The following is a 25,181-nucleotide window of genomic DNA, read 5'->3' on the forward strand; positions in this document are numbered from 1 at the left end:
TGTACCACGTCTATCAATGAACACTTAGTTTACTTTCATATCCTGGCTGTTGTAAATAATACTGCAGTGAACTTAAGGATGCATATCTCTTTTTGAATTAGTGTTTGGGGTTTCTTCAGATAAATACCCAGAAGTGGAACTGTTGGGTCCTTTGTCTCTTGGTATAGCCTTTGTTTTATGGTCTATTTTGTTTGATATAAGTATTGCTACCCTAGCATTTTTTGCTGTTTCCAGTGCATGAAATATCTTTTTACATCCCTTTACTTTCGGTCTGTGTCTTTCTATCTGAAGTGGGTCTCTTGTAGGTAGTCAGTGCATTCTTTACATCTGACTGGTTATTTTTTATATTTTCTATCTCCATTTTTATGTTTCCTATCTCCTTCTTGAAGTTTTCACTGACATCACCTATTCTTCCTTAATTTCACTGAGCATCCTTATAACCAGTGTTTTGAACTCTGCATCTGGTAGACTGCATGCCTCCATTTTGTTTAGTTCTTTTTTCTAGAGTTTTGTTCTGTTCTTTCATTTGGGACATGTTTTCTTTTTTCTTTTTTAACTGTATATTGATTTCAGAGAGAGGAAGAGAGAGGGAGAGAAAGGAAGGGAGAGGGAGAGAAATAGAAACATCAATGATGTTGTCATCATTGATCGGCTGCCTCCTGCACGCCCCTGGCTGGGGATTGAGCCCACAACCTGGGCATGTGCCCTGACCAGGAATCGAACCTCAATCTCCTGGATCCTAGATCAATGCTTAACCGCTGAGCCATGGCTGGGCTGGGACATGTTTCTTAGTCTCTTCATTTTGCTTACCTGTTTGTTTCTATGTATTACTCAGAGCTGCTACATCTCCCAGTCTTGGTAGAGTGGCCTTGTGTAGTAAGTGTCCTATGGGTCTGTGACTCAATCTACCTGATTACCTGAACCAGGTGCTAGAGGTATGTCCCTTGTGTGGGTTTTATGTGCCCTCTTGGTGTAGTTGAGCCTTTATCGTTGGTTAGCTCATCAATTGGTGGGACTAACCCTCAGGCTGATTAGTTGTGAGGGCTGGCCTTGTCTATAGCAGAGGAACTGTTGTGCAGGGGCTGACCCTATGGAGGGTTGACTTTAGTGGGGGCTCTGGTGCCTGCAGTCTGCCCTTTGGCTGTGCCATTTTTGGAAGTGGTTAGGTGGTGCTCTGGTGTGGTCTGAAGCTGGCCACTGGGTGTGTTGGTTCTGGAGCCTCCTGGGAGGTGCTCTGGTGCAGCCAAGGTCAGCTACTGCCTATGCCCTGACCAAGGAAACTTGGTATAAGATGCAAAATGATCTGAATATGGCTGCCATTTGTGTTGGGCTTGGCGGTGTGGGGAAGAAGCTAAACTGAGAACTGAGGCATACTACCATTAGTGCCAGGCTTGGGACTGCCTAGCAAGAGATACAGAACACACTGAGGCCCAGTGCTACTTGTCTGGAGTTTGTGAACCATTGAGATTTTAGAAAGGTCTGCAGCATGAGCTAAGACAGGCCATTTATATGGAAAAGCCACTGGAAGCAACTTGGTTGAGCCCAAAAGTTGGGTGAGGCAGGGTCTCAGGGAATCACCAGGCCGGGTGAATGCTGTTAGCCAGGTGGATGGATATTCAGATCTGGTATCCACTTAAGCCTTGTAGGCTGGGTGTGGGATGGGCACAACAAAGGAACAATGGCTTCTGCCAGCACTTCTGTAGGGGAGAAAGCTGCCATTGAAGCCTTTGTCCTGAAGCCAGACAATTCAGTTGTACCCCATATGTCTCAGGCGCTTTTCAAGCTGCTGCCCCCGTGATGGAGATCAGAGCAAGTGAGTGTTAGCAAGTAAGTAGGCATGGGCCCCAGGATGCCAGCAGACCTCCATCTTGCTCCATCTCAGACCACAATCTCTGCTGGTTAAGTTATGGGGACTTCTCAGCAATGGAACCCTGGGCAAGGGAGCCTGGCATGAGAATGGGACTCCTCGTTCCTCAAGGGGAACCTCTGCAGCCAAGATATCCCTCCCAATTTTTAACTACCACACATGGTTGTGGAAGCAGCCAGTTCTACATCTCTGTACTTCCTACCAGTCTCCACCTGGCTGCTTCTGTACATCCTTAGTTATAGGACTTCTGTCCAGCTAGACTTGAGGTGGTTATCAATGATGGTTGTTCTGCTTGTTCTGCTTATTTGTAATTTGGATGTTATCGTGGGAGGAAAGGAACACAGTATTTACCTACTCCAACATCTTGACCAGAAGTCTAATCTTTTTCTCCAGCTTTGTTAGACCACAAATATAAAAACTCTTTTACATTCAAGTTTATATTAATGAAGCTTTCAAAGTTTCTAAACGAATGGTCAATTCCATCAGAATTCTATTAAGATTAAAAATAGATTACAAAGAGGTAAAATGCAAGGTTTATGGCCATTTATTGCAAATCAAGCAAATGATACTTTGATTTTTTTTCATGTATATAAGTTATTTCATAGAAGTAGTTGACTTAGCCTATTCAACATAGTGGAATCAGAACCGAGACCATGTGTCCCTTCATCAGCTAATTTGGAGTGAAGGTTACAAGTGCAAAAGGCAAGAAAATGCAGGCTCTCAACCCCACCTCTCAACTCTAAGGGAAGTGCTCTATGTTCTACTTTGTAAACCTCAAGAATCTTTGGCAACTGATGTCAATATTATGAGTTGCTCTTTGTCAGTTCAGCTTGACATTACTGATACCTATACTGTCTGTACCACTTAATATAAGGATTCTTCTAGCCAACCAGATATCTACTCTTTACATATTTATTTATTTACTTATTTGGATATCTACTTTTTAAAAGACCCTTATTTAGCACAGAAGAAACCTCTAACATAGCAACAAACTGTATTATCAGTCCCAGCCAATCACTCCACAGATATATGCTCCTATATATAAGAGGATATAGTCAGAATGGCCAATCATTTTTCTTAACATTTCTGGAACATTTATTAATATATTAATAACTGCTTAGAAACATTTCAAAATCAAGCACATGGATAATTTTTGTTTTGTGCTGTAATAACTCATCTTGACTTCCTTCTTATCAGAGAAAAAAACCCAAGCAATATAGCATTTGCGAACTAATCATTTGAAATAGAACCTTTTCCAGATTCCTCCTTAACTTTCATAACCTTCTTTATGCAAAGTTTTAGTATTTCCACATAGAGATTCACAATATCAAAATACATGAAAATGTTTAACTGTTGGTTATTTTTACTTTAAGAACACATCCATTTTTACTCTAAAATGCTACAGTTAGAATATAAATACCTACTTCCTTTTGTTTTTGCTTAAGTATGTCTTCTTCATACTGTTTCTGCATCTTTTCTCGTTCCCGTGCTAAGCGAAGCTCCTCTTCTTGCTCTTCCTTCTTTCTTTGCTGTTCTTGCAACTGCTTCTTCCTACGCTTCTCTTCTACCTGGGCAGTGATGGCTTTCTAGATATAAACAATCACATAAATCATAGTCACAAATTAAAAAAAAAAACATGATGCATTTGTTTTAGTGTTTCTAAAATAAGTTTATCAGTATACAGATAGTAATTCTCATCCTGACAGATTTCAAGAGAACTAATGAAAAAAAAACCCAATGCTAACTTAAGATTTAGTGCCATTTCACATATACAGTCTATATATTAAAAATCTCTTCTTCTGCCTGGCCACTGTGGCTCAGTTGGTTGAGCATTGTCCCATGTACCAAGAGGTCACCAGTTTGATTCCTGGTCAGGGCACATGCCCGGGTTTCAGGCTCAATCCCCAGTAGAGGGTGTACAGAAAGCAGCCAATCAATGTTTCTCTCCAGTGGATGTTTCTATCTCTCTCTCTCTTCCTTCTCTCTAAAATCAATAAAAACATTTTTTTTTTTAAAAAATCTTCTCTTCTGGAAGGCGGGTAGCTATACTATATGATACTGTCTGATTCTCAGCATTAGTATAACCCTAATATAATGCCAGTTGGAGTAGGGATTAGATTCATCAAGCAATTTGGCAAGGACGATGTTCTAAGTTTATAATGAAATTTTACTTTCCATTTACTTAGGTATCTACTGGCCATAAATAAGGCAAAGAACAATACTTTACAATGCAATACCTGATGTTCTAACTGTTTTTGTCGCCACCTTTCTCGTTCCTCAATCTGAGCTGGGTCCAAGAGAGCAGTCATAGAACGGAGAAAGCTGGCAAGATAGATACATGAGCTATTTAAAACCACCAAAATATGTGTTTAACAAGATGCTAAATCATTTTTGTTTGGGATATATCTACTAATTATTTCTACTTTAAAGAAAAATATCAAACCTGAAATCAATTAAGATACACTATAAATATAATAACAGTCCTAAAAAAGCACACAGACATTTTTAAACATCAATAAATACTAAAGTATAAACTTACTTTGTTTTTTGACTGTTTGGCATTGCCACACCTCTAATAGGTTTTGCTATATGGTCCTCTTCTAAAGGTTCAATCTGGCTTCCAGTTGTAGGCGTATAAACACTGCTGATATCAGCCAGCTCCTGAGTGTCCGGAGAGACACAGAAGTACTCTGGTTGTTTGTTTGTTGATCGAGAGGACAGCTGAGACTGAGAACCAGGACAGCTCCTTAATGAATCAAAATGCACTGCCCATCTGTCATGTTCCTCACCCTAATCATGACAAATACGAATTGCTAAGAATTTTCTAATTGTTCTCACATATAAAATTTTAAATGACAATCAAACATGATTTCTAAGTCACCATACAGCAGAATAAGCATCATAAGAATGAACAAAACTGCATCCTGTATTGATTCCATATATACATTTATGTAACGAGCTTGGAGAATAAAAGAAATTCAAAGAATTGGGAAATTTCTAAACGTTACAAGAAACTACACAGAATCACACTTATTAAATGCATTCAATGAGAGGTTCATAGGAGTAAATGTGGAATAACTGGTATTCTCTAGTCTTGTCAAATAGTTTCAGAATACCTTTAGGATTAAAAACTTTGAAATTCACACCTGTCAGAATAGCTAGCATCAATAAATCAACAAACAACAAATGTTAGTCAGGATATGGGGAAAAGAGAACCCTTGTGTACTGTTGGTGGGAATGTAAATTGGTGCAGAAACTATGGAAAAGTATGGATGTTACTCAAAAAATTAAAAACAGAACTACCTTATGACCCTGCAATTCCACTTCTGGGTATTTATCCGATGAAATCCAAACCACTAATTTGAAAAGACACATGCACCCCTATGTTCATTGCTGCATTATTTACAAAATAGGCAAGACATGCAAACAACCTAAATGTCCATCAACAGACAACTGGATAAAGATGTGGTACATATCTACAATGGGATATTACTCGGCCGTAAAAAAATGAAATCTTATCATTTGCAACAATGTAGATGAACCTAGAGGATTATGCTAAGTAAAATAAGTCAGACTCACTTATATGTGGAATCTAAAAAACAAAATAGAAATGGACTCACAGATACAGAGAATTGACCATTGCCAGATGGGAGGGGGGGTTGGGTGAAAAAGGTAAAGGGATTAATAAGCACAAACTGACAGTTACAAAATAGTCACAGGGATGTAAAGTACAGTGGGGAAGAATCACTTTGTGAGTTATATAAATGTCTGAAACTAATGTAATATTGAATGTCAACTGTAATTGAAAAAAATTTTTTTTAATTTTGAAATTATTTTTTCCTTTTATATTCATACAATTTTTAAGATACCTTTGAAGATATAATTTTTTTTTCTATTTTTCTTTGCCTATCATCTTCTATTTGTTTGTTCAACTCTTCAATCCATTTTCTCTGCTATTCTTGTTTCACAGCACTGAAAGAGTGCTCTGACAGTACTGCTTCCTAATTAAGTCATCAATACCATTTAAAGTACAGTTGTCTTTTTCTAACCACTTTACATCTACAAATCTTGCCAAAAGTTACAGATTTAATACAGTAAGATATTTATTTCTAAGAGCAGAAATAATTTTAAACAAAAAACTCTAGTATACAAGAATTAAGTAGATATGCTGATTTTCAGAATCATATTTATAACATATACTAAAAGGATATAAGATAAATACAGGGTAGAGTGAAAGTAGGTCTACAGTTGTGAGTACAGAGTTATTCTTGTATTATTAATTATTGTATTATTTTCCATATGAACTGTAAACTTACTTTTGCCCCACCCTGTATAAGGAAAGGAAATTTTCTAATGAAAAATAGAAAATTCTTTCTCCAAAACGATGATAGGATTTCCAAAATTCTATCCTAAAATAGTCTCATTTAGATTTGGAAAGGAGTTATAGTGATAATTTAAAATAGATGAATACTGTTTTACATTTGGCTTCAAAATACAAAAAATATTGCCTTTGGACTCAGAGCCAGGAAGATAAGAGACCAACTTTCTCTACTAAATAATAATGTCACTTTCTAGGATACCCTTCTTCTTTTCCATTTCTGCTACTATAGCCCTATCACAATCTATGACGTTTCAATAGGAAAAAATACATTGAGCCCTCACTGATGTGGCTCAGTTGGTTGAGTGTCATCCCATGCACTGGAAAGTCGCCAGTTCAATTCCCAGTTAGGGCACATATCCAGGTTGCGGGCTCAATCCCCAGTCGGGAGTGTGCAGGAAGCAGCCGATCAATGACGACCCTCTCTCTCATCATTGATGTTTCTACCTCTCTCTCTCCCTCTCCTTTCCTCTGAAATCAATAAAGATATATTTAAAAAAATAAATGAATAAAAATAAAATAAAAAATCTACAGTGTTGCCTGACTGGTGTGGCTCAGTGGTTGGGTGTTGACCCATGAACCAAGAGGTCCCTGGTTCGACTCCTGGTCAGGGCACATGCTCAGGTTGCTGGCTTAATCCCCAGCACGGGGCATGCAGGAGGCAGCCAACTGATGTTTCTCTCTCATAGATGTTTCCAGCTCTCTATCCCTCTCCCTTCCTCTCTCTAAAATCAATTTTAAAATCGTATTTTTTTAAAAAATAAATAAAAATCTACAGTGTGCCCGGCTGGGTGTGGCTCAGTGGTTGAGCGTCGACCTAGGATCCAGGCGATCGGGGTTCGATTCCTGGTCAGGGCACATGCCCGGGTTAAGGGCTCGATCCCCAGTCAGGGGCGTGCAGGAGGCAGCTGATCAATGACTCTCTCATCATTGATGTTTCTATCTCTTTCTCTCCCTCTCCTTTCCTCTCTCTGAAATCAATAAAAATATATTTTTTTTAAAAAAAGAAGAAAAACAAAAAACTACAGTGCTGAATGAAAATGTCTACCACCAGAATCATCCATTTAGGTTACTGTATTATTTTCAGAATACATTTGTTAAAATGTAAATGTCCACTAGGAAGAAGGGATTATATGTCTAAAAGAGAAACAGTACATTTCAAAAAAATTTTTTTTCACGGTACAAAAAAAAGTTTAATTATTAGCATGAACTTTACCATTTCCCTTATGCTATAGGATGCCATTTTATTTTATTTATTCATTTATTCATTCATTCATTTTTGTAGGCTGGGAAGTAAATGAATAGAGCAGCTTTCTATCCAATCATCTCCCCTAGCCTGTGCTTCAATGTCCCAAAGTTTAAATAACAGAACAGGGAAGCTGCCCTGAACTGAACTCAACACTTTGGAATCATTTTTTAAATTTAAGGAGCGCATGTACTCAGTAAATATTAACTGGTAGTGAAAAATAAGAATATTTAGATTCACCCCTTCAAGGAAAACAGGTTACACAGTGATCAAGTACTAAAAAGCATATATATTCAAAGGAATGACACTTAGGACTTACCTCTAAAATCTGACTAGGTCTAGATGGTGAGTGACATTCAGTTTGGACCACTGCTCCCTGACTGGGAGACTGTGGCAGAATGCTGGAAACAGTGGCAGAAGTCTAAAAACAATTAGAAAAACAAGGGTACATTTTCTTTGTCTTATATAAAACACAGGCAAAATTTAAAGATTACCAAAGCAATACGTGAGGGACACCTGGTACATACCTATGTTTGATTTCATAACCTTATAGTGGATACCCCCTGGTCAGTGGTAGAATTTTGTAGTTACACAAAAAATTGCAGAGTTCTTTTACAGAAGCCTAAAGATGGTGCCTGGGGCTGCTACCCTCACTTACTAACAGAGCAAGACAATTTACAGAATGCAAACAGAGACTAGAAGAGATCACAATTAAATTCAAAATAACACTTTTCAAATATCATGTGAAAAGTAAGTTTTTAAAAAAATATGCTTTTTAAAATATTTAATATAAATATTTATTTTAAATAAGTATGTCGGGAGGAACTGGATGAAAGGGGGCAAAGGGATTAGCCAAAGAACATATATGCATAGCTCATGGACACAGATAGTGGTATGGTGATGGCCAGAGGCAAGGGGTGCAAAATGGGGACATCTTTAATAGTGTAAACAATAAAAATAAAGTGTACCTTCAGTAAATATAAATAAATGTGCTTTAAAAATAAGCTGTATGATATGAATATGGCTTAGCATTAAAAAAACTGCAATTGAGATGTTTTATAGTCCATAAATGCTTGATTTTGATACTCTTACCTTAGACTGGTCAAAAATTTGAAGTTTTTCCCATACTATTTTATCACTTTCAGATTTTTCCCAAGTATTATTCCATTTTTTAGGAGCTTCTTTTTCTTTCTTCTTTAAAGCAACCTGTTCATCTGTAAATAATGTCCTTTTTAAAAAAATGTACAATAACTGTAAAAAAAAATCATGTAAACAAATCATGACCTTCTTAAAGAGTGCAGATTCCAACACAAATTAAAATTGTTTTGTAGGGAGGAAATTAACTCACAAGACACAGAAGAATTTTAAGGGATATGGAATAAAATATTTAATCAGAACCAAATTTAAGTATGGCACAAATGAATGTATAATGTTTGTTTTATTACAATTATCAATAAAGAGAAATTTTTTTCAGAACAACATATTTTATATTATGCTAATTATTCTGAGGTTCTACTTTCCTGTAATGTTCATTCAACTATTACTAAGAGACTTAAAAGAACTCTGGATTCAGAGAACCATGGGGGTCAAATCCAAGTTCAACTACTTTCCAGCTATGTGACTATGGGCAAACTGCTGTTCACCTCTCTAAACATGTTTGTTCTGTAAGAACAGAGTGATAATAGTGCCTATTTCAGTACAGGGCCTAGCACAGAATAAATATTTAATAAATGCCATCCATTATTATTCATAACTATGGAAAAGTAAAAAATATAAAATCTTATGTCTAACAGACCAATATAAACAAACAAGGTCCCAAATCAATAGTTCTTAAAACTTCAGATATAAAAATTTAAATTCCAACAAAATTAATGAAAGCATAGCTTTAGCAAAGATGTCCTTTTCTAACAGTATCAAGTAAAAGAAAGTAAACTGTGGTTTTTAAGATAATAATTAAAGCATAAAATGCTTCAGTTACTTCCCAGTATTACTTCACAAGTTTTGTATTGTACTTTGATAAGCTAAATTTTATTGAAAGAAAATACTTTTAAAGCTGTAATTATGCTATAAACACATATCAGATCTCCAAATCTTCTGACTCTGCTACCATACATTTAATTACTTCATTCTTCTGTTACCTTCACTTCCAATATCAATTCATTCCCTATTTGTTCTGCTTTATCTCTTTTTCTAAATCTCATGTCCTGCCCCAGCGTGACTGCCTCACAGGAGGGTGAAGCCCATCTTCATGCTCTTAGTACAGCTATTCCTAAAAAGTACAACTGTTACTTCATGTATTTTCGAAACTCTGGACTCCAAGTCTAGTCCAAGAATTAACAGGAGTTTCATAGTTATCATCAATATTTTAAGACCCTAACAGAAATTAAAATTTTTTCTGTAATATGGTATCTACAGGCTGACAAAAAGCAATAAGCTTGTTTTTGTATGGAATATACTAATTGATATCATATTAGTAATTCTTCATTAGGACATTTTAATTATTTAAAAAAGTAAACTTGCTCGGCTGGTGTGGCTCAGCAGTTGAGCAATGACCTATGATCCAAGAGATCACAGTTTGATTTCCGGTCAGGGCACATGCCCAGGTTGAGGGCTCAATCCCGATAGGGGCCGTGCAGGAGGCAGCCGATCAATGACTCTCACTCATCATTGATGTTTTTCTCTCTCCCTCTCCCTTCCTCTCTCTGAAATCAATACAAATATATTTTTAAAAACAACTAAATAATTTTTAGGTAAAACCATCTTTACACCCATAGGATTTCTGTAATGGAAAAGTATGATAATGGATTCTCAAGAAATGAGAAAAGTTTAGGAATCTTTGAGATCCAGGAGCTCCGGAATGATACTGGTGACATTAATGCTAACCTCTGGCTTTTGGTACACACCACAGAGTGCCAAAAAAAAGTTACAACCTAAGCGAGTGTTGAAACCACAATCTTCTTACACATTTACAGAGAATTACTCTAAATGGCAAATATTATAAAACAAGACTTTCAATAACATTATACTGAAAGATGTATTTCATCCTTAATATATATTCCGTAAGCCAACCAAACTACAATAAAAAGTATTTAAGAATTACCTACCAAGCTCTTTCCTCCACTGGGCTTTTTTTGCTTCCAACAAACTTCTGTCACGTTCTCTTTCCCCCAGAGTACTGAATATGTCAGCTGGTTTCCATACATTCTCTCTGAGACAAACACAAAAAATAATAGAAACCTTATTATACATTTCTATACAACATACTCCACAAATATTAAGTAATAAACTTTTAACTAGCTCTTAGTCTTCAGAGTTAATATTTCACAAAAAGTCAAGGAAAAGAAAAACCATATTCGCAAGATATGTGTTACATACGTGGCAGTTTTCTGCTCAGACTGCTTAGATGTCTCCTGATTTTTATTTAAAACAGATTTATTTTCATCCTGGACATATGAAACAGCCTCAGCTTTATGGAGTAGTCCCATAATGTTCTCATCCTTTGGTTGATTAGGAATACTGTTTAAATGTAGACTGTACTGACCTAGGAGGTAAAATGCATGCTTTAAAATTAACACTAAAATTACGTCTATAACAATACCTTATTTGGATACTGCTATACAGTTTAAAAAACAATGCCTTACACATTGCCTAATTAATCACTTCTCACAGCAATCCTTGCAGTGGGTATTATGACTCCCTTTTAGTCCAAAAAGGAAACTGAGCCCCAGAGGTTAAATGGCCCAGAGGTATGGCCATAGCCATACAAATTCCTGTATCAAATAATGAGCAACAACAACAAAAATAAGCCTACATTTACTCCCACCAACAACGCTTTTACAAATAATACAAATGAAAACACAATTCACAACTTTATTGAAAATAAAAGCAAATAGCTTTATGAAAAACTCACTATCTTGTCCTAATTTTTCTCATTTAGCTGGGAAATCAGTGAAAAACTTTACCATGAGCCACTGTCTCTATGCCCCAGCTATATCTATTCCAAATATTGTATACAGGGCTCATATGCTTGGCTCAAAAATTATTCTAATTGCTCCTTAATGTGCTAGTTCTCCTAGTGAAGAAAAAAGCATATCTAATATGGAGGTCATTATAAGACTAGGCAAATTCTGCGTTTAACTTTGTTGATATTCTCTCTCATTATCTTTAATAAGTTATTATTTTTTGTTCTCTGAGCTAGAATTCTAATCTTAAAGACAAAATCTAGCTCCCTCATTTTACAAAGAATAATCTAGACCAAGAGAAGGTAAATGACTCCATCTCAGCACCTTGGGAGTATATATAAGCTACGTAGTCTCCAAACCAGTTGTGGAGCCTCTTCCTAGTGACAGTTCATTTTATTTTTATTTTTATTTATTTCACTATTGCCTCACAAAATGTTAATGATACTGCTACTCATATTCACAACTCCTTAGCTCAAAGCTGAAACAAGAATGCCTTTAAAAACATAATACAATTACAGAAGGCATGTAACATTCTACTGCTCCTTCCAAGTCTGTGTTTTAAGAATATAGTGCTGCCCGGCCGGGTGTGGCTCAGCGGTTGAGCGTCGATCTGGGATCCAGGAGATCAGGGTTCAATTCCCGGTCAGGGCACATGCCCAGGTTGTGGGCTCGATCAATGACTCTCTCATCATTGATGTTTCTATCTCTCTCTCTCTCCCTCTCCTTTCCTCTCTCTGAAATCAATAAAGATATATTATATATATATATATATATATATATATATATATATATATATATATATATATATATAGTGCTGCCAATCCTTAGCATGGATTGAGAGTTAGGAAAAGCAAAATGTGGTGGTCAAGAAAATCAACATTTTCAGAGAGCAAGTCAAATCTTCTTAGTACGGTTTCCTCAATTTTCACTAGACGTATAGTTTTTTTAGAACATTTAATATAATTATTTTTAATAGAAGTCAAGTCTCCTACATTCTAAAATAAGTACAATAATGTTTTGTATTAACATCTTTTCTAGAGTCCACAGAAAACAGGATTTCTTAAGGCTATGGTACATGAAAGTAATATTCTGGGCATTAATCTTAAAATATAGCATACTATAAAAGTATTTCTGTATATGAATTTTTTAAAAATTCTTATGTTAAAATAGAACTTAAGAGGCACAGTTACGTAAAATCCAATGAACCTGAAATTCTAAAACACTTGATATATCAATAAAATTAATATTAATTAAAACTTTAGAAAGTCTTACTTGTTTCTTCCTCCTTTCCTTGGTTTACAGTCATCAAAATCTGTTGTAGTTGGTCTTGTGTTAGACACACCAAACTACTCTTCGTATTTTCACCTGTGATGTTTTTTTTGCCAGGCTTCTGTTTAGCTACTACAGATGGATTTCTGATGTTTCTAGTCTTCTGTATAGTAGGGGTTGCAGGTGAAATCTTTTTCTGGATATGAAGACAGTCTTTATCAGCATACTGCTTGCATAAATCCTTAGCCATACTATTTTTTTCACCTTTTGCCAGTGAAGTTTCTGAACCAATTCTCTCTTTTTCCAAAAGTTTTTCACTCCTGATACAAGTATTTTGTGTTGATTTTAGAATGTATCCAGTTTGTTTTGTTCTTAAAGGACATTTTCCAATCTTGGCCTTATTTCCCATCTGTTAAGACACCAAAAATTTATAACAGCCCATGAAAAATCAGTAATTACCTTTATATAATCTGTGATAAATCAGGCCTCTTAACTTTTTCCCATTTTGCTTATATCCAAAAGAAACTAACATTTAACCTTTGCAGATCTTCACCTGAAAGCTTTATCAACAACTGGAAATTATTTTATTCAAGATACTGAAGAATACAGAACTTTTCATCTAGTTGTTAAAGGACATCTCCATTCTACTTCAGCACTGAATCTCATGTCATGATTACATCACCCACACTACCTCTCATCTTTAAAGGCAATTAGAGACACAGAGATTACTAGCCCTTATTCCTTTAATAATTTAGCCCATGGGTCATCATCCCTCTAACATAACTCCTGCCTCAATGATCAGTGCTTTCATATCCAGAGAGAGCATTCCCCCAATATCCTGGTCTCTCATTTCCTTGAACTCTGCTCCTGTACTCTTGTCCTTCGTGCTACCTCCCTTACTCATTCCCATACTGTTATCTTATACTGACTCTGTAACCACTCATAACTGCGATCCCCCATAATCTCAACTTCAAGTACTGCGCATGACCACCACCTCCCATCTTTTCCAGCTTAACTTTTCTGCATATCCCAACAATTCTCTAACTCTGCTGGGATCTATAATCTGTTGATCCTACCACCTTCCTCTTGTCTTCTCATCCCTCCTTACCAATCTTAAATTCCACAATTAAAAAACCGTAACTGTCTTCCATTCTCAACTCCTGCTCTATGTCACATACACTTGGCAAATCCCAAATCTGGTAAAAATCTAACTCTTCACCTACTCCGTGTGTCTGCATCCAAGGAGAAAAACACATAGTCACAACATCTGGTTTCATCTTAAATACATACCCAAGAACAAATGGGCTCTTCATGCTTCCTGGCAGTCTCATATTCCCAAAGTTCATTTACTCACATCACACCCTTTTAACAACAATTTCAACTTTCTCCTAGCCCCTAACACTTTCTTTCATACTCATTCTCAGCTGAAGACCTTGATTAACATTTCACTGAAAATTTTACAAGGAAGCATTTAGAAAACAACTTCAGGTTTCTACCACCAAATCTATACCAGCATCTGTACTCATACAAACTGCTTGCCCTCCTGTTACTTGTACATATTTCCATAACCCTCTCTTTCTCAAGGATCTCTATCAATCCTTTGCTTTGTCCTGAATCATCACCATTTCTTTTCCGCTAGTTCATATATTTTTTACCATCTTAAAAAACTCTTGCCCTGGCTGGTGTGGTTCAATTGGTTGGATGTCGTTCTGTGCACCAAAAAGTTGCCAGTTCAATTCCCAATCAGGGCACATGCCCAAGTTGTGGGCTCTGTGCAGGAGGTGGCCTATCAATGTTTCACTCTCACATTGATGCTTCTCTTTCTCTCCCTCTCCCTTCCTCTCTCTCTAAAATCCAATAAAAATATATAAAGTAAAAAAAAAAATTCTTGATCCCACTTTCTCCTCTCATCTCCTATAATCCCATTCCAACCAAGCTTTCACCCAACCACCCCACCAAAACTGTTCATTGAGGTCACTAATAATTTGTACATTGCTAAATTCAATGACCAATTCTCAAACTTACACCTTACTATACCTATTAGCAGCATCTGATAATGATTCCTTCCATTTTGAAACTCTTCCTCTACTTCACTTACAGGACTCAACAATCCTGGTTCTTCTTGCTGCTCCTTCTCAGTTTTCAGTGGCTCCTCCTTTTCTCCCAGTTCTCTTAAAGTTGGAATGCCTAGGGCTCAGTCCCAAGATCTCTTCTTTAAATTCTCTTTCACTTGGTAATTTCATTTAAGTCTTGTGGCTCTACATATTATCCATATGATGGTGACTCCCAAATTTATTGTCTACAGGATGGGTCTCTCCCCTAAATTCAAGTTCCATCTGCCTATCCAATACTTCCATTGGGTTTCTAATAGACACTTCAAACTGAGCATGTCCAAAACTAAACCCCTGATCTCCCTCTTGCCTCTAAATAACTTCCTCCCCTCAGTCTTTCCCATGTCAGTTACTCATGCCAAAAATTTTGGAATTATCCTTGAATCTTCTCTCATATACCTCATGCAACTTGTCATCAAACCTTGTTCTGCTCCATCTCCAAAATATATCCTGAATCTGACACTACTCTTGAACATCGCTTGCCACCCCTCCACTCTAAGCCACTACACCTCTTGTCTAAATTACTGAAAAGCCTTCTAACTGGTGTTCCTGCTCCACAGTCTACTCTCAACACAGCAGCCAGTGATTACCTTAATATGTTCTGTCAGAGCATGTCACTTTCTTCAAAAGCCTCCAATGGCTTCCCATGTCACTTGGAAGAAAAGCTGAACTTCTCACTCTTACCAAAAAAGACATAATGATGGGGCACACTCCCATATGTCCCCATGATATCACCTCTAATGTCTTTTTCTATCTCTTAGCCTCCAGCTACCTGGGCTTCTTGGTTATTCCTTATATTCAACAAGAACCTCCAGTCTTAGTGCTTTAGCGCTAGTCAGTCCCTCTAGCTGGGACATTCTTCCTTCAGATTCTGCACACCTCAATCACTCACCTCTTTCAAATATGTGCTCCAATATCACCAGCATAGTGAGGTCTTCTCTGACCACCCTATTTAAAACTGCAGGTTTCCTGCTCTACTTTCACTCCCACCTCCCTAGCTCCCTTTTCCCAGCAGGTATTCAATAAATTTTTATTGAATGACTATCCTCAACTATGCCATTTTAAAGACTGAATTCTTTCTCTCAGCTCTCCCCCAAATTAGCTCCCCTTTCCAAAATATCCCATTTCTTTGGCTCTGGAGTTATCTCTCAGAACAGTAACCATGGAGACATCTTTTGAGTCTTTATTCTCTTTTATAGTCTTCTTTAGCTTACCAGCAAGTATTGGTCGTTTCTTCCTTCCAAATCTTATTCTCACCATTTACACAGCAACAAGCCTAAATTCATTTCATTACTAGTTCACAGAGTGCCTATCTCAAATATATCCCATTTAATCCACCGTACATTTCTGCAAACCCAACTAATCTAAGATAACTCAACAGTCATTTAATCACCATTAATTGTTGCTTTTTATGTGCTCACCACTATGGGAAAAGTGTTGGAGGTGTAAAGTTGAATAAGACAATATTCTTGCCATCAAGGAGTGAAGTGGATGCCACATGGCTTTCGTCGAGCTTATCATATCCCAACTTTCCTTGTCTTTCAATAAATTACAAAATACACAACCACACTTTGACCAATTCACCAACCCCATTTTGCCCTACTTCTCAAAACATACCTGTAGAATCACCCACAAGATTCATTTATTACCCTAATCACCTCACTTACACCCTATTTGTTTTGGGCTTTAGGCTTTTGATACCAATATCACAATCTAAAATGCCTTTTTACCCTCCCATCCCTGTGGCTATTTTACTATAACTAATTCTATAAACTCAAACTCAAATACCTACTGTATTGTAGGCTGGGTGGGAACTAGTATAAACTGAAGAGCGCTTTTCCACCTACAGGAGAAAGACACTGCTAAGAACCAAACTACGCTGCAAAAAAGAAATGAGTCCATTTATTAGATTATCCAGTATTTCAAGAGAACGAAGAATGCCAGATTTTACTTTAAATTTTCCAATTTTTAGACATTGGCAACTCATTCTAGATTTTGAAAACCACCCTGTAGATTAAGCAGATTATCAGCAGACTGCACATAGCTTACAGCTCCTACTAATCTCACCCTTCTTTGATTTATTCTGGCCTTATTTTGAGTCATTAGTAGTTGAGCATTCTACTTCTCTAATTAGTGCCTCACTCCAACTGCTAAGAAATGTGATGCATTCCCTTAACATAACTTGAAAATCTTTCACTTCTGTCCCCTTCTTTCCATTCCACTAGCCACCATACAAGTACAGGGCCTCAAAAGACTCTCCCTGGACTACTACAATGATTTCCCTGTTATGATAACCTGTCCTTCACAGAGTCGCCAGAAGCCCTACAACAAAGATTAAATCATATCTAGCTCGCTTTTCAAAAATTATTTAATGTTCCCTACACAAAAATCAAATAAATTCAAACTGAGTATTCATTTAAACTCTTCATGACTATAACCCCACCCCTTCAAGCTTTATGTTCTCCATTTCTCCGAGGTACACACTATTCCCCAAATGCAAATTATGCTTTGTATCTAGGTATTTTCCCACCATTTTCTGTGAGCTTAGAATACACCTCTCTATTTCTTTGACTATAAATATCTCCCTCATCTTTTAAGTTCTAATTAAAATGTCACCTCATTTATGAGGTACTCCTGGTCTTTTCAAACCACAAAGAGCTGCTCTTCCAAATGTTTTCTCCTTTCTATAACCCTAATATACACCCAGTTTATCCTTCTTGTATTATATAGTTGTTTACCTGACTGATACCCCCACTTCCAGGAAACACAGACTAGGTTTTACTCTTTTCTCCCCACTCCCAAGTTACAGAACACACACACATATTGGAATTTTATAGTGCAGTAAATCCTTGTTAAACAGAAACTTACTAATTGGAGCTCTAATTTAACTAGAATTATTCTGCCACATTCCAATTACATCAGAAATACTATACACTCAAAAAAAGAAAGAAGAAACAAAACAACAAATGCAAAAAAAAAAAAAAAAAAGAAATATACAGAAAAGATCTTCAAAAATACTTATTTAATAAAGGGGGTGGGGAGTGGCAAATTACCTGGCACAAGGTCACTATACGTTCAACTCAACTCTGAATACTTTTTGTAGCTTAACACCAAAGAACGGAGAAAACAGGCAGCAAAAAATTGTAAACTACCAAATAAATATTCAATTCAATTATATTCAAGTTACTTAATAAGAAAAAAAAAAAAAAAACCGAGCCGAAATCATTTCCCCAGTGTTTACAGGATAAGATGAATAGCTCAAGATGAACAGCTCAACGAGGAGGGTCTTTAGGTCATAAATATTTTATGTAGCATGTTGCTCTTTTACCTAGTTTTAAGTCTACCAGTATTTTTCCTAATATACAGACAGTGTCCAATGCAGCTGTTTAATATTGGCTGATTCCACAATTTATGAGGCCAGGATCTCAAGGCCAGAAAGAATCAGAGAAAAGTAACATTTTAAAATATAAAATGCGCTCAGCCAGGCGTGGCTCAGTGATTGAGCTTCGACCTAGGATCCAGGAGATCGGGGTTCAATTCCCAGTCAGGGCACATGCCCAGGTTGTGAGCTGCAGATGACCAATGACTCTCTCATCACTGATGTTTCCATCTCTCTCTCTCCCTCTCCCTTCCTCTCTCTGAAATCAATAAAGATACGTATTTTTTAAAATTTTTTAAAAAATAAAAAATTTTAAAAAATAAAATGTGCTGCCCTGGCCAGTATTGCTCAGTGGTTAGAGCACTGGCCTACACACTGGAGGGTCTCAGGTTCCATTCCTGATCAAGGGCCCGTACCTGGGTTACAGGTCTGATCCCCAACCCCCTTCAGGTGCTTGTGGGAGGCAACCAATCAATATGTCTCTGTCACATTGATGCTTCTCTTTCTCTCTTTCTCACTCTTGCTCTCCCCTTCTCCCTCCCTTCCACTCTCTAAAAATCAATGGAAAAAATATAAAATGCGCTACCTAGTATTAGTATTGTATATATTCTTTAGTGTGTCACTATTGATTCTCATGTGTAGAAATACCTGTAAGAAAAATTTAATGTTTTATATTTCAAATCTGTGAGATAATTTTAAGAGTTTAGAATTCATAAGTTACTCATGACATTAAATCATTAATATTTCTTTCATTTCTCATTCTATAAACTTAAGAAATAAGGCTGGTAACCATCTTCACTTCATATTCATTAACACAGATTAAAAATGCAGGAGAGATTTTGAATAGAATTAAGCAAGTACTCTGACCACATGTGTTAAACTTGATGATGAGACAGATTTCAGTTGTGTTTAAAAAGCACACCATGAAGATGACAGTAACTCAACCTGTGAGGAAGGGGCAAAACAACTGTAGATAGGTATTGTAGAAGCGAATCCCACTGGGGAAAAAGAGAAGCACTATGAAGAGAGAATTCATGAATAAGTTATATATTTTTTTAAAAAAGAAAGAATTCAACATACAGCTGCAGAATTGTGAAATTTGAGAGGTTAAAAACTGATTAAAACAAAAAAAGGAAAACAAATACTACTGTTTGGGATTTTATCTTCTTCAAAGAAATGAGGATCTCAGTAAGCTCTGTAAATAAGAGAAGCTTCCTGAAATAAAACCAATATAGCAGGAAGACTTAGGCTGCATCAGTATTTCTTTTTCCAGCTTTACTGAGCTATAATTGACAGTTTAAAAATTGTACATATTTAAGGTATACAACTTGATGACTCGGTAAGTCTATAGTGTGAAATAATCAAGTTAATTAACATACCCATCACATCACGGTTACCATTTATCAGTACTTTGAAGTCCCAAAAGCAAAAGGGATAAATCCAAACAATTTCCTTTAAGACAGTAAATAATTTAAAATCAACATCATCTGAGACATATTTACTCTGGGGGAAAAATGCTAGAATAAAATATCTCTAGACCACTGATAGAATTTTATAATGACCCTACCAAAAGTCTATGACTAGTAACTTTGTTTTATAGGCATGAAAGGGTATCTCCAGATGTTCTAAATTGGTTTAAAAGACAATTAAATGTCTTCACAAAAGTGATGTAGTTAGCAAGTCCATTAAGGGCATCAATGAAAAAGGAATATGTGAAAGAGGGGAAGGTTGAAATCAATTGTTACAAGTAGCTTTTTGTCTAGGAGCTTAAAAAGGGGCACTATCCTTGTTAAATGTGACTCAAAAATAGTTGCAATATTTTAACAGGGCAGGGCCAGGAAAGAATATATAATCTGTGGCCTATCATTAAGGAACACACAAGGTATATAACTATATACCACATACAGAGAGAAATAATTTTTATTGATAGCTTGTGAAATTAACTGATCATCACCACCCATTTATCAAGTCATTGATATTCGGGGTACTTAAGAAACCTCTCCCCCTTGATTAAATCTGGAAGAAATAGCAAAAACATCAAGGGCTCAGAGCTGAAAAGTGCCACATCATACACAATGGGCTCTATTCACAGACATGAAAGAAAATCTTTAAGATACTGCAAAGATAAAAGAAAAGGGACTACAGTAAATTAAGGAAGAGCAGAGTAGAAATTTCTGCTGATGTTAATCTAAAACTGAAAAAAAAAAAAAAGGAGGGTACAAGAAAAGTAATGGTATCAAACATTTTTTTTATAGTGGTAATGTAATTTTATAGAAAAAGGCACTACGGGTTCCTGATAAAGAAAAACAATTTAGAAGAAAAATTATCATTAAGCTCAAGTGTGACTTCTCAAAAAAGAAAGCTAAATGCATACAAGAATTTGTGAATCAAATACAACCTTTCAGTGTGGAAAAATGGCATCATTTTGGAGATATAAAGTACAGCATAGGGAACATAGTTAATAACATTGTATTAGTCAATAATATTGTATCATCTGTGTATGGTGCCAGGTGTCTACACTTTGTAAAGTTTATGACTGTCTAATCACTATGCCGTACACCTGAAACTAATATAAAATACTGAATGTCAAATGTAATTGAAAAATAAAATGGAATGAGTATGAAAAGTATTTTTGTTTTCAAGTATGAATACCTATTTTTAAACATCTTGGGAACTGTACTGTCCAGTACAGTAGCTATTAAATTTAAAATTAAATAAAATAAAAAATTCACTTCCTTTGTCACACTAGCCACATTTTTAGTGCTCAATAACTACATAAGACTAGTGGCTGGCTACCATACTGGAAACACTAATTTTAGAACATTTCCATCATTATAGAAAGCTTTGAGAGAAAAGGGTTCTAAAGACTTTTACAAGAGAAAAGTTATGATTTCATTTCTGTGAAAGGACCAGCCTGAAGGCAAGGGAATAATAACTTCTCACCATCATTACTAACCCCTTATAATATTTTGACACACTTTATTTTCAAACCACTGTAAAGAAAACTGCATTTTACATTTGAAAACAGGTCAGGTGAAAGTCATTTGTTTGGCTTACCTTTATAGAAATTTTTGATTTACATTCTACAAAAGAAAAAAACAAATTACTAAACTATCAACTAAAAACATACTAAGGCAGTTACAAAATTTTTAAAAAATTTTAGCATTAAGATATTAAGCTGAAATATTAACCCCAAAAGCATTAACTTTAGGTCCTGAGTGTTGTTTTACAGTGTGGTTCAAGCATTTCTATTTCATTTTTATTTTCCGAGGTAAAACTATAAACAGGTCAGGCAAAAAGTAAATAATGTGAATGAGAAGACTACCAAAGTATACTCTGAGTTTTAAAACTAATATGAAAAATGACTTTAGCAACTGTGGTCTTACTATAAACTTAATTTTCTCAATTACGTTCTTTACATGCACAGAACATAAGTACATTTTCACCTAGATTATTCATTAGCCAACAAGAATGTTTGCTATATGCAAACATAATGAAGAAATATATAACACATGAACTATATTGGATCATTAAATTTCATGAATACTGACAGTGGTAAGCAGTGATATAATCTGACTTGGCTAAAAATAAATCTGAGGAAGTTAAGGTAAAGATTTTTTTTCAAAGTGTCATTTAAATATCACTCTATCACAAGCAAAAAGTCTCTTAAACGTATAAATATATAGAAATTTAAAAAGTTAACATTTTCAGATTCCAGTCACACAGCATACCATATGGAGACAATATTAGCTTGGGTTTTCCATCCAATAATTCAGTTTCAAGCTTTAAACCATCTCTGCAAAATAAAAGAAAGTTGTAAGAAACAGCAACATTTTAAATAACCAGAAATGCTCATTTGAACGTAGAAAGTAAATCTGTTCTTTTGAAATGATACAGGAATCTTATAAATACTAAACCATTCTTTTAATTAAAAACATTTTTCAATCCAAGATAAAACTGAAAACTACAGGGAGATCCACATTCTTGAAACTTTCTAATAAAGAATTTATCTTTAACCTGAAACTTGAAAATGAGGTGTAACACTGCCACCAAGGTTATTCACTGAGCATAGAGTTCCATTCTATTTTGATTATTTCAACTAATACATATTCACATTTATTGACTCGTTTGTTGTTATCACAACAATAATTCTACAGCGTGGGGCAAAAGTAGGGTTACAGTTGTTCATGAGGAAAATAAGAGAACAATTAATAAATAATAATACAAAAATAAACTATTTCTCGTACTCACAACTGTAACCCTACTTTTGCCCCACCCTGTATAATGAACTGTGGCTGCTGTCCTTTTTTTTTTTTTTTTTTTTAAAAGATTATTTTTTTTTTAGCGAGAGAGGAAGGGAGAGGCACAGAGAGAAACAATGATGTGAGAGCGGCTGCCTCCAACACCGCCCCCCCCACCCCACGTGAGATGGAGGGAAATGGAGCCCGCAACCGGGGCACGTGCCCTGACCCGGAACAGAACCGGCAACCCTTCGGTGCACGAGGCTGGACGACGCCCAACCAACTGAGCCACACCGGCCAGGGCCGGCTACTATTAATTTGTGCATGTCAAATCAAAGAGCACAAAGTATCAGTAGACACTGCCAATAAACATGTACATCTGTTAAGGTCCTAATAAAAACCACTGAAAAGAAAAATAGCAATCCGCAAAGTTAATTTAGTTTTAGTTAAAAAAAAAAAAAAGTGGGACAAAAGTGACCTCCAAGAGAAAATTAAAAATCCAGCGGGCCAAAGAAGAGAGAAGTTGGGAAAGGTCTGATTAGGAACACGAAATACAAGGTATTGCTAACGTAGGAGAAATCAAATTACCTAAACGTGTTTGAGATAAAACACTGGAAAAAAAAAATTGGTTTTAATGACTTCCCTGTTGCAGGTATACGAAGAGTTCGTGTTTACGCCGATGAAACAAACAAACAAAAAGACTTTGAAACAGCAAGCATGTCTGTTTAGCAGTACAGCACGGTGCACTCCTTCAGGGGCCGACTGCCCTATTTTTCCAACCCTAAATTCTAGAGCATAAAATTTGCTAAATGATGTGCAGTAGTCTGAGTTCGATGACTTTTCATCTTCTTAAAATATTCAACTTCTCAGTAATGAAAACCAGGCAACAGTCCTTTTTATTGACTCAACCCCTACTGAAGAGGATTTCTCATGTGCCTGGCGCTGGAAACACCGGGGCTCCGAGGGGCCTCGGTTCCCCGCGCGGCGGGCGTTCAACTCCCCCGGGCGCTCGGATAATCCGCAAACCGCACGGGCAGGGTGCAGAGACCCGGGGCCTGCGCCAGGCTTTCCCCCCGGGGGACCGCTAAGCTTTGTCTCCCCACCTGCCCGCCCCGCTCATCTCCACTCCTCCACGCCTCTCCTCCTCCAGGCCGAGGTCAGTGAGGGGCCGGAGGGGAGGGCCGGACGGCGTGAACTCGCGTTAGGAAGAGAAGCTAGGGCTGTGCGGGGTCGTGAAGGCCCACCGGACCCCCGCCCACTTCACCTCAGGGAGCCGGCGCTGCCACTTCGGGCGCCGCAGCCCCGGGAGGTTCTCCGCGCCGACCCAGTCTCACGCCCTCCCCAGTGACGCCCACCTTTCTCGCCCCAGCTTACCCCAAGTTCATGGCCCGACCTCGCGCTCTCTCCACCGGACGCCCGGGACCCTTGTGTACGTCGGTTGCCGCCGCGGATCAACAAGCTCTACGCCGATTGGATACAGAGATGCCGGCGAACTGGGAGAGAGAACCAATCAGAGTTGGGTTTGCTGGTGAGTTGGGTGTCGGGGCGAGACTGCGGGATGGCAGGCTTTCTTCGCCAGGCGCGGTCCTTCTGGGGTCCGGACACGTGGATGGCAGAGGCCTTTGTTCCTCGGAATTGTACCCCCCACCCCCACACCCCCGAGTTCAATCCCTCGGAGAAGTGCCTCCTCCCAGGTGGAGTGGGCAAAAACAGAGAGATACAAAAAGCATAATCTTCTTTTAGGAAATTAACATTTTCTGTTTTATATCCGGAAAAGAGGCTTATTTTAGCATAAAATAAGTTAGCGGGGTCCTGGGAGGAAACTACTAGGGCGGTTACAGGGCTTGTCTAGTTTCTCGCTGTGATCCCAGCACGAAGCCTAGCACATTGTAGCTCTTTTTAAGTAGCGGCGACAATGACAAGTGCTCAGTACATTTAGCTCTTACGTGCCAGACTTGGGTCTAAGCGCCTTAAGCGTATGATTTAAGCTTTGCAACATTCTCCTGGAGGCACAGAGAGGTTAAGCAATTTGTCCAAGGTCACCGACTATCAGGCCACTTAACCCCAGCGCCCACGGTCCAACCCGGCGTTGTATGAGTCTGGCTCCCGCTCAGCCCCCGGATCTGTTCCAGCTGCTCGGGAGCCGCGCTCTGAGCCGCGATCGCCGCCCTGTGCATCCGGGTCCTAATACATTTCAGCTCCGGGGGGCGGGCAGCGGGTGCCCTTCACCTGCATCGCCGCCGCACCTGGCGCCGAGCAGCAGAGACGGTAAATACTTCTTAAAAGAACGAACAGCAAAAATAAAAAAATGCCAACAACCCTATGAAATTCGGCTGAATTCTATTTCCTGATGAGGATGCCCCTAGATGACAAATGCAGTTGCTAAAAGTTCACAGCTTTTCCATCTCTCTTCTCTTCCGTGATTTTTTTTACAAACTGCAGCTGTGATAAATGAGGCACATTGTATTCTCTTGTTACATTCAGTGAAAATTCAAAGAGGCCTTTTAATATTCACTGTGTACCCGGCCTGTGGAAGATATACTTAAGGGATCATTTGTTAAGTTACTTGACTGAATGAAAAGGTACCAGTGTACGTTTGATCCCATGTTGGGAGGTGGTATTTGTTTTTGTTTGGTTGGTTGTTTTTGGGTTTTTTTGAAGGAATACTTATCTATGCATAGAAAAAAGGTTAAAAGGATTTAAAGCAACATGTTAACAGGAGTATTTC

General features: G+C 37.4%; 1 protein-coding gene across 9 annotated transcripts in view; it reads right to left on the reverse strand.

The window, feature by feature from the left end:
* CCDC66 (coiled-coil domain containing 66) overlaps positions 1 to 23,909 on the reverse strand; it is a 43,802-nt gene extending 19,893 nt beyond the window's left edge. For 2 of the 9 annotated variants that reach the window (XR_014000362.1, XM_081159526.1), the window contains exons 1-11: positions 23,828 to 23,903; positions 21,944 to 22,008; positions 21,270 to 21,295; positions 12,726 to 13,131; positions 10,867 to 11,032; positions 10,596 to 10,699; positions 8,584 to 8,705; positions 7,811 to 7,912; positions 4,407 to 4,657; positions 4,105 to 4,189; positions 3,292 to 3,453 (exon numbers count right to left, since the gene is read on the reverse strand). Coding sequence is in view for 8 of the 9 variants with exons in the window: in XM_081159526.1 (XP_081015652.1) it covers positions 3,292 to 3,453; positions 4,105 to 4,189; positions 4,407 to 4,657; positions 7,811 to 7,912; positions 8,584 to 8,705; positions 10,596 to 10,699; positions 10,867 to 11,032; positions 12,726 to 13,131; positions 21,270 to 21,295; positions 21,944 to 22,008; positions 23,828 to 23,838 (1,500 nt within the window). In the remaining variant the exon portion in view is untranslated. Of the gene's footprint in view, positions 1 to 3,291; positions 3,454 to 4,104; positions 4,190 to 4,406; positions 4,658 to 7,810; positions 7,913 to 8,583; positions 8,743 to 10,595; positions 10,700 to 10,866; positions 11,033 to 12,725; positions 13,132 to 18,798; positions 18,861 to 21,269; positions 21,296 to 21,943; positions 22,009 to 23,827 lie in introns of those variants that run through there. The other 7 variants (XM_081159532.1, XM_081159527.1, XM_081159530.1 and 4 more) reach the window with 7 other exon arrangements.
* Between the last annotated feature and the right edge of the window lie 1,272 nt (positions 23,910 to 25,181).

This window comes from Miniopterus schreibersii, assembly GCF_964146895.1.
Source record: "Miniopterus schreibersii genome assembly, chromosome: 15".
NCBI lineage: Eukaryota > Metazoa > Chordata > Mammalia > Chiroptera > Miniopteridae > Miniopterus > Miniopterus schreibersii.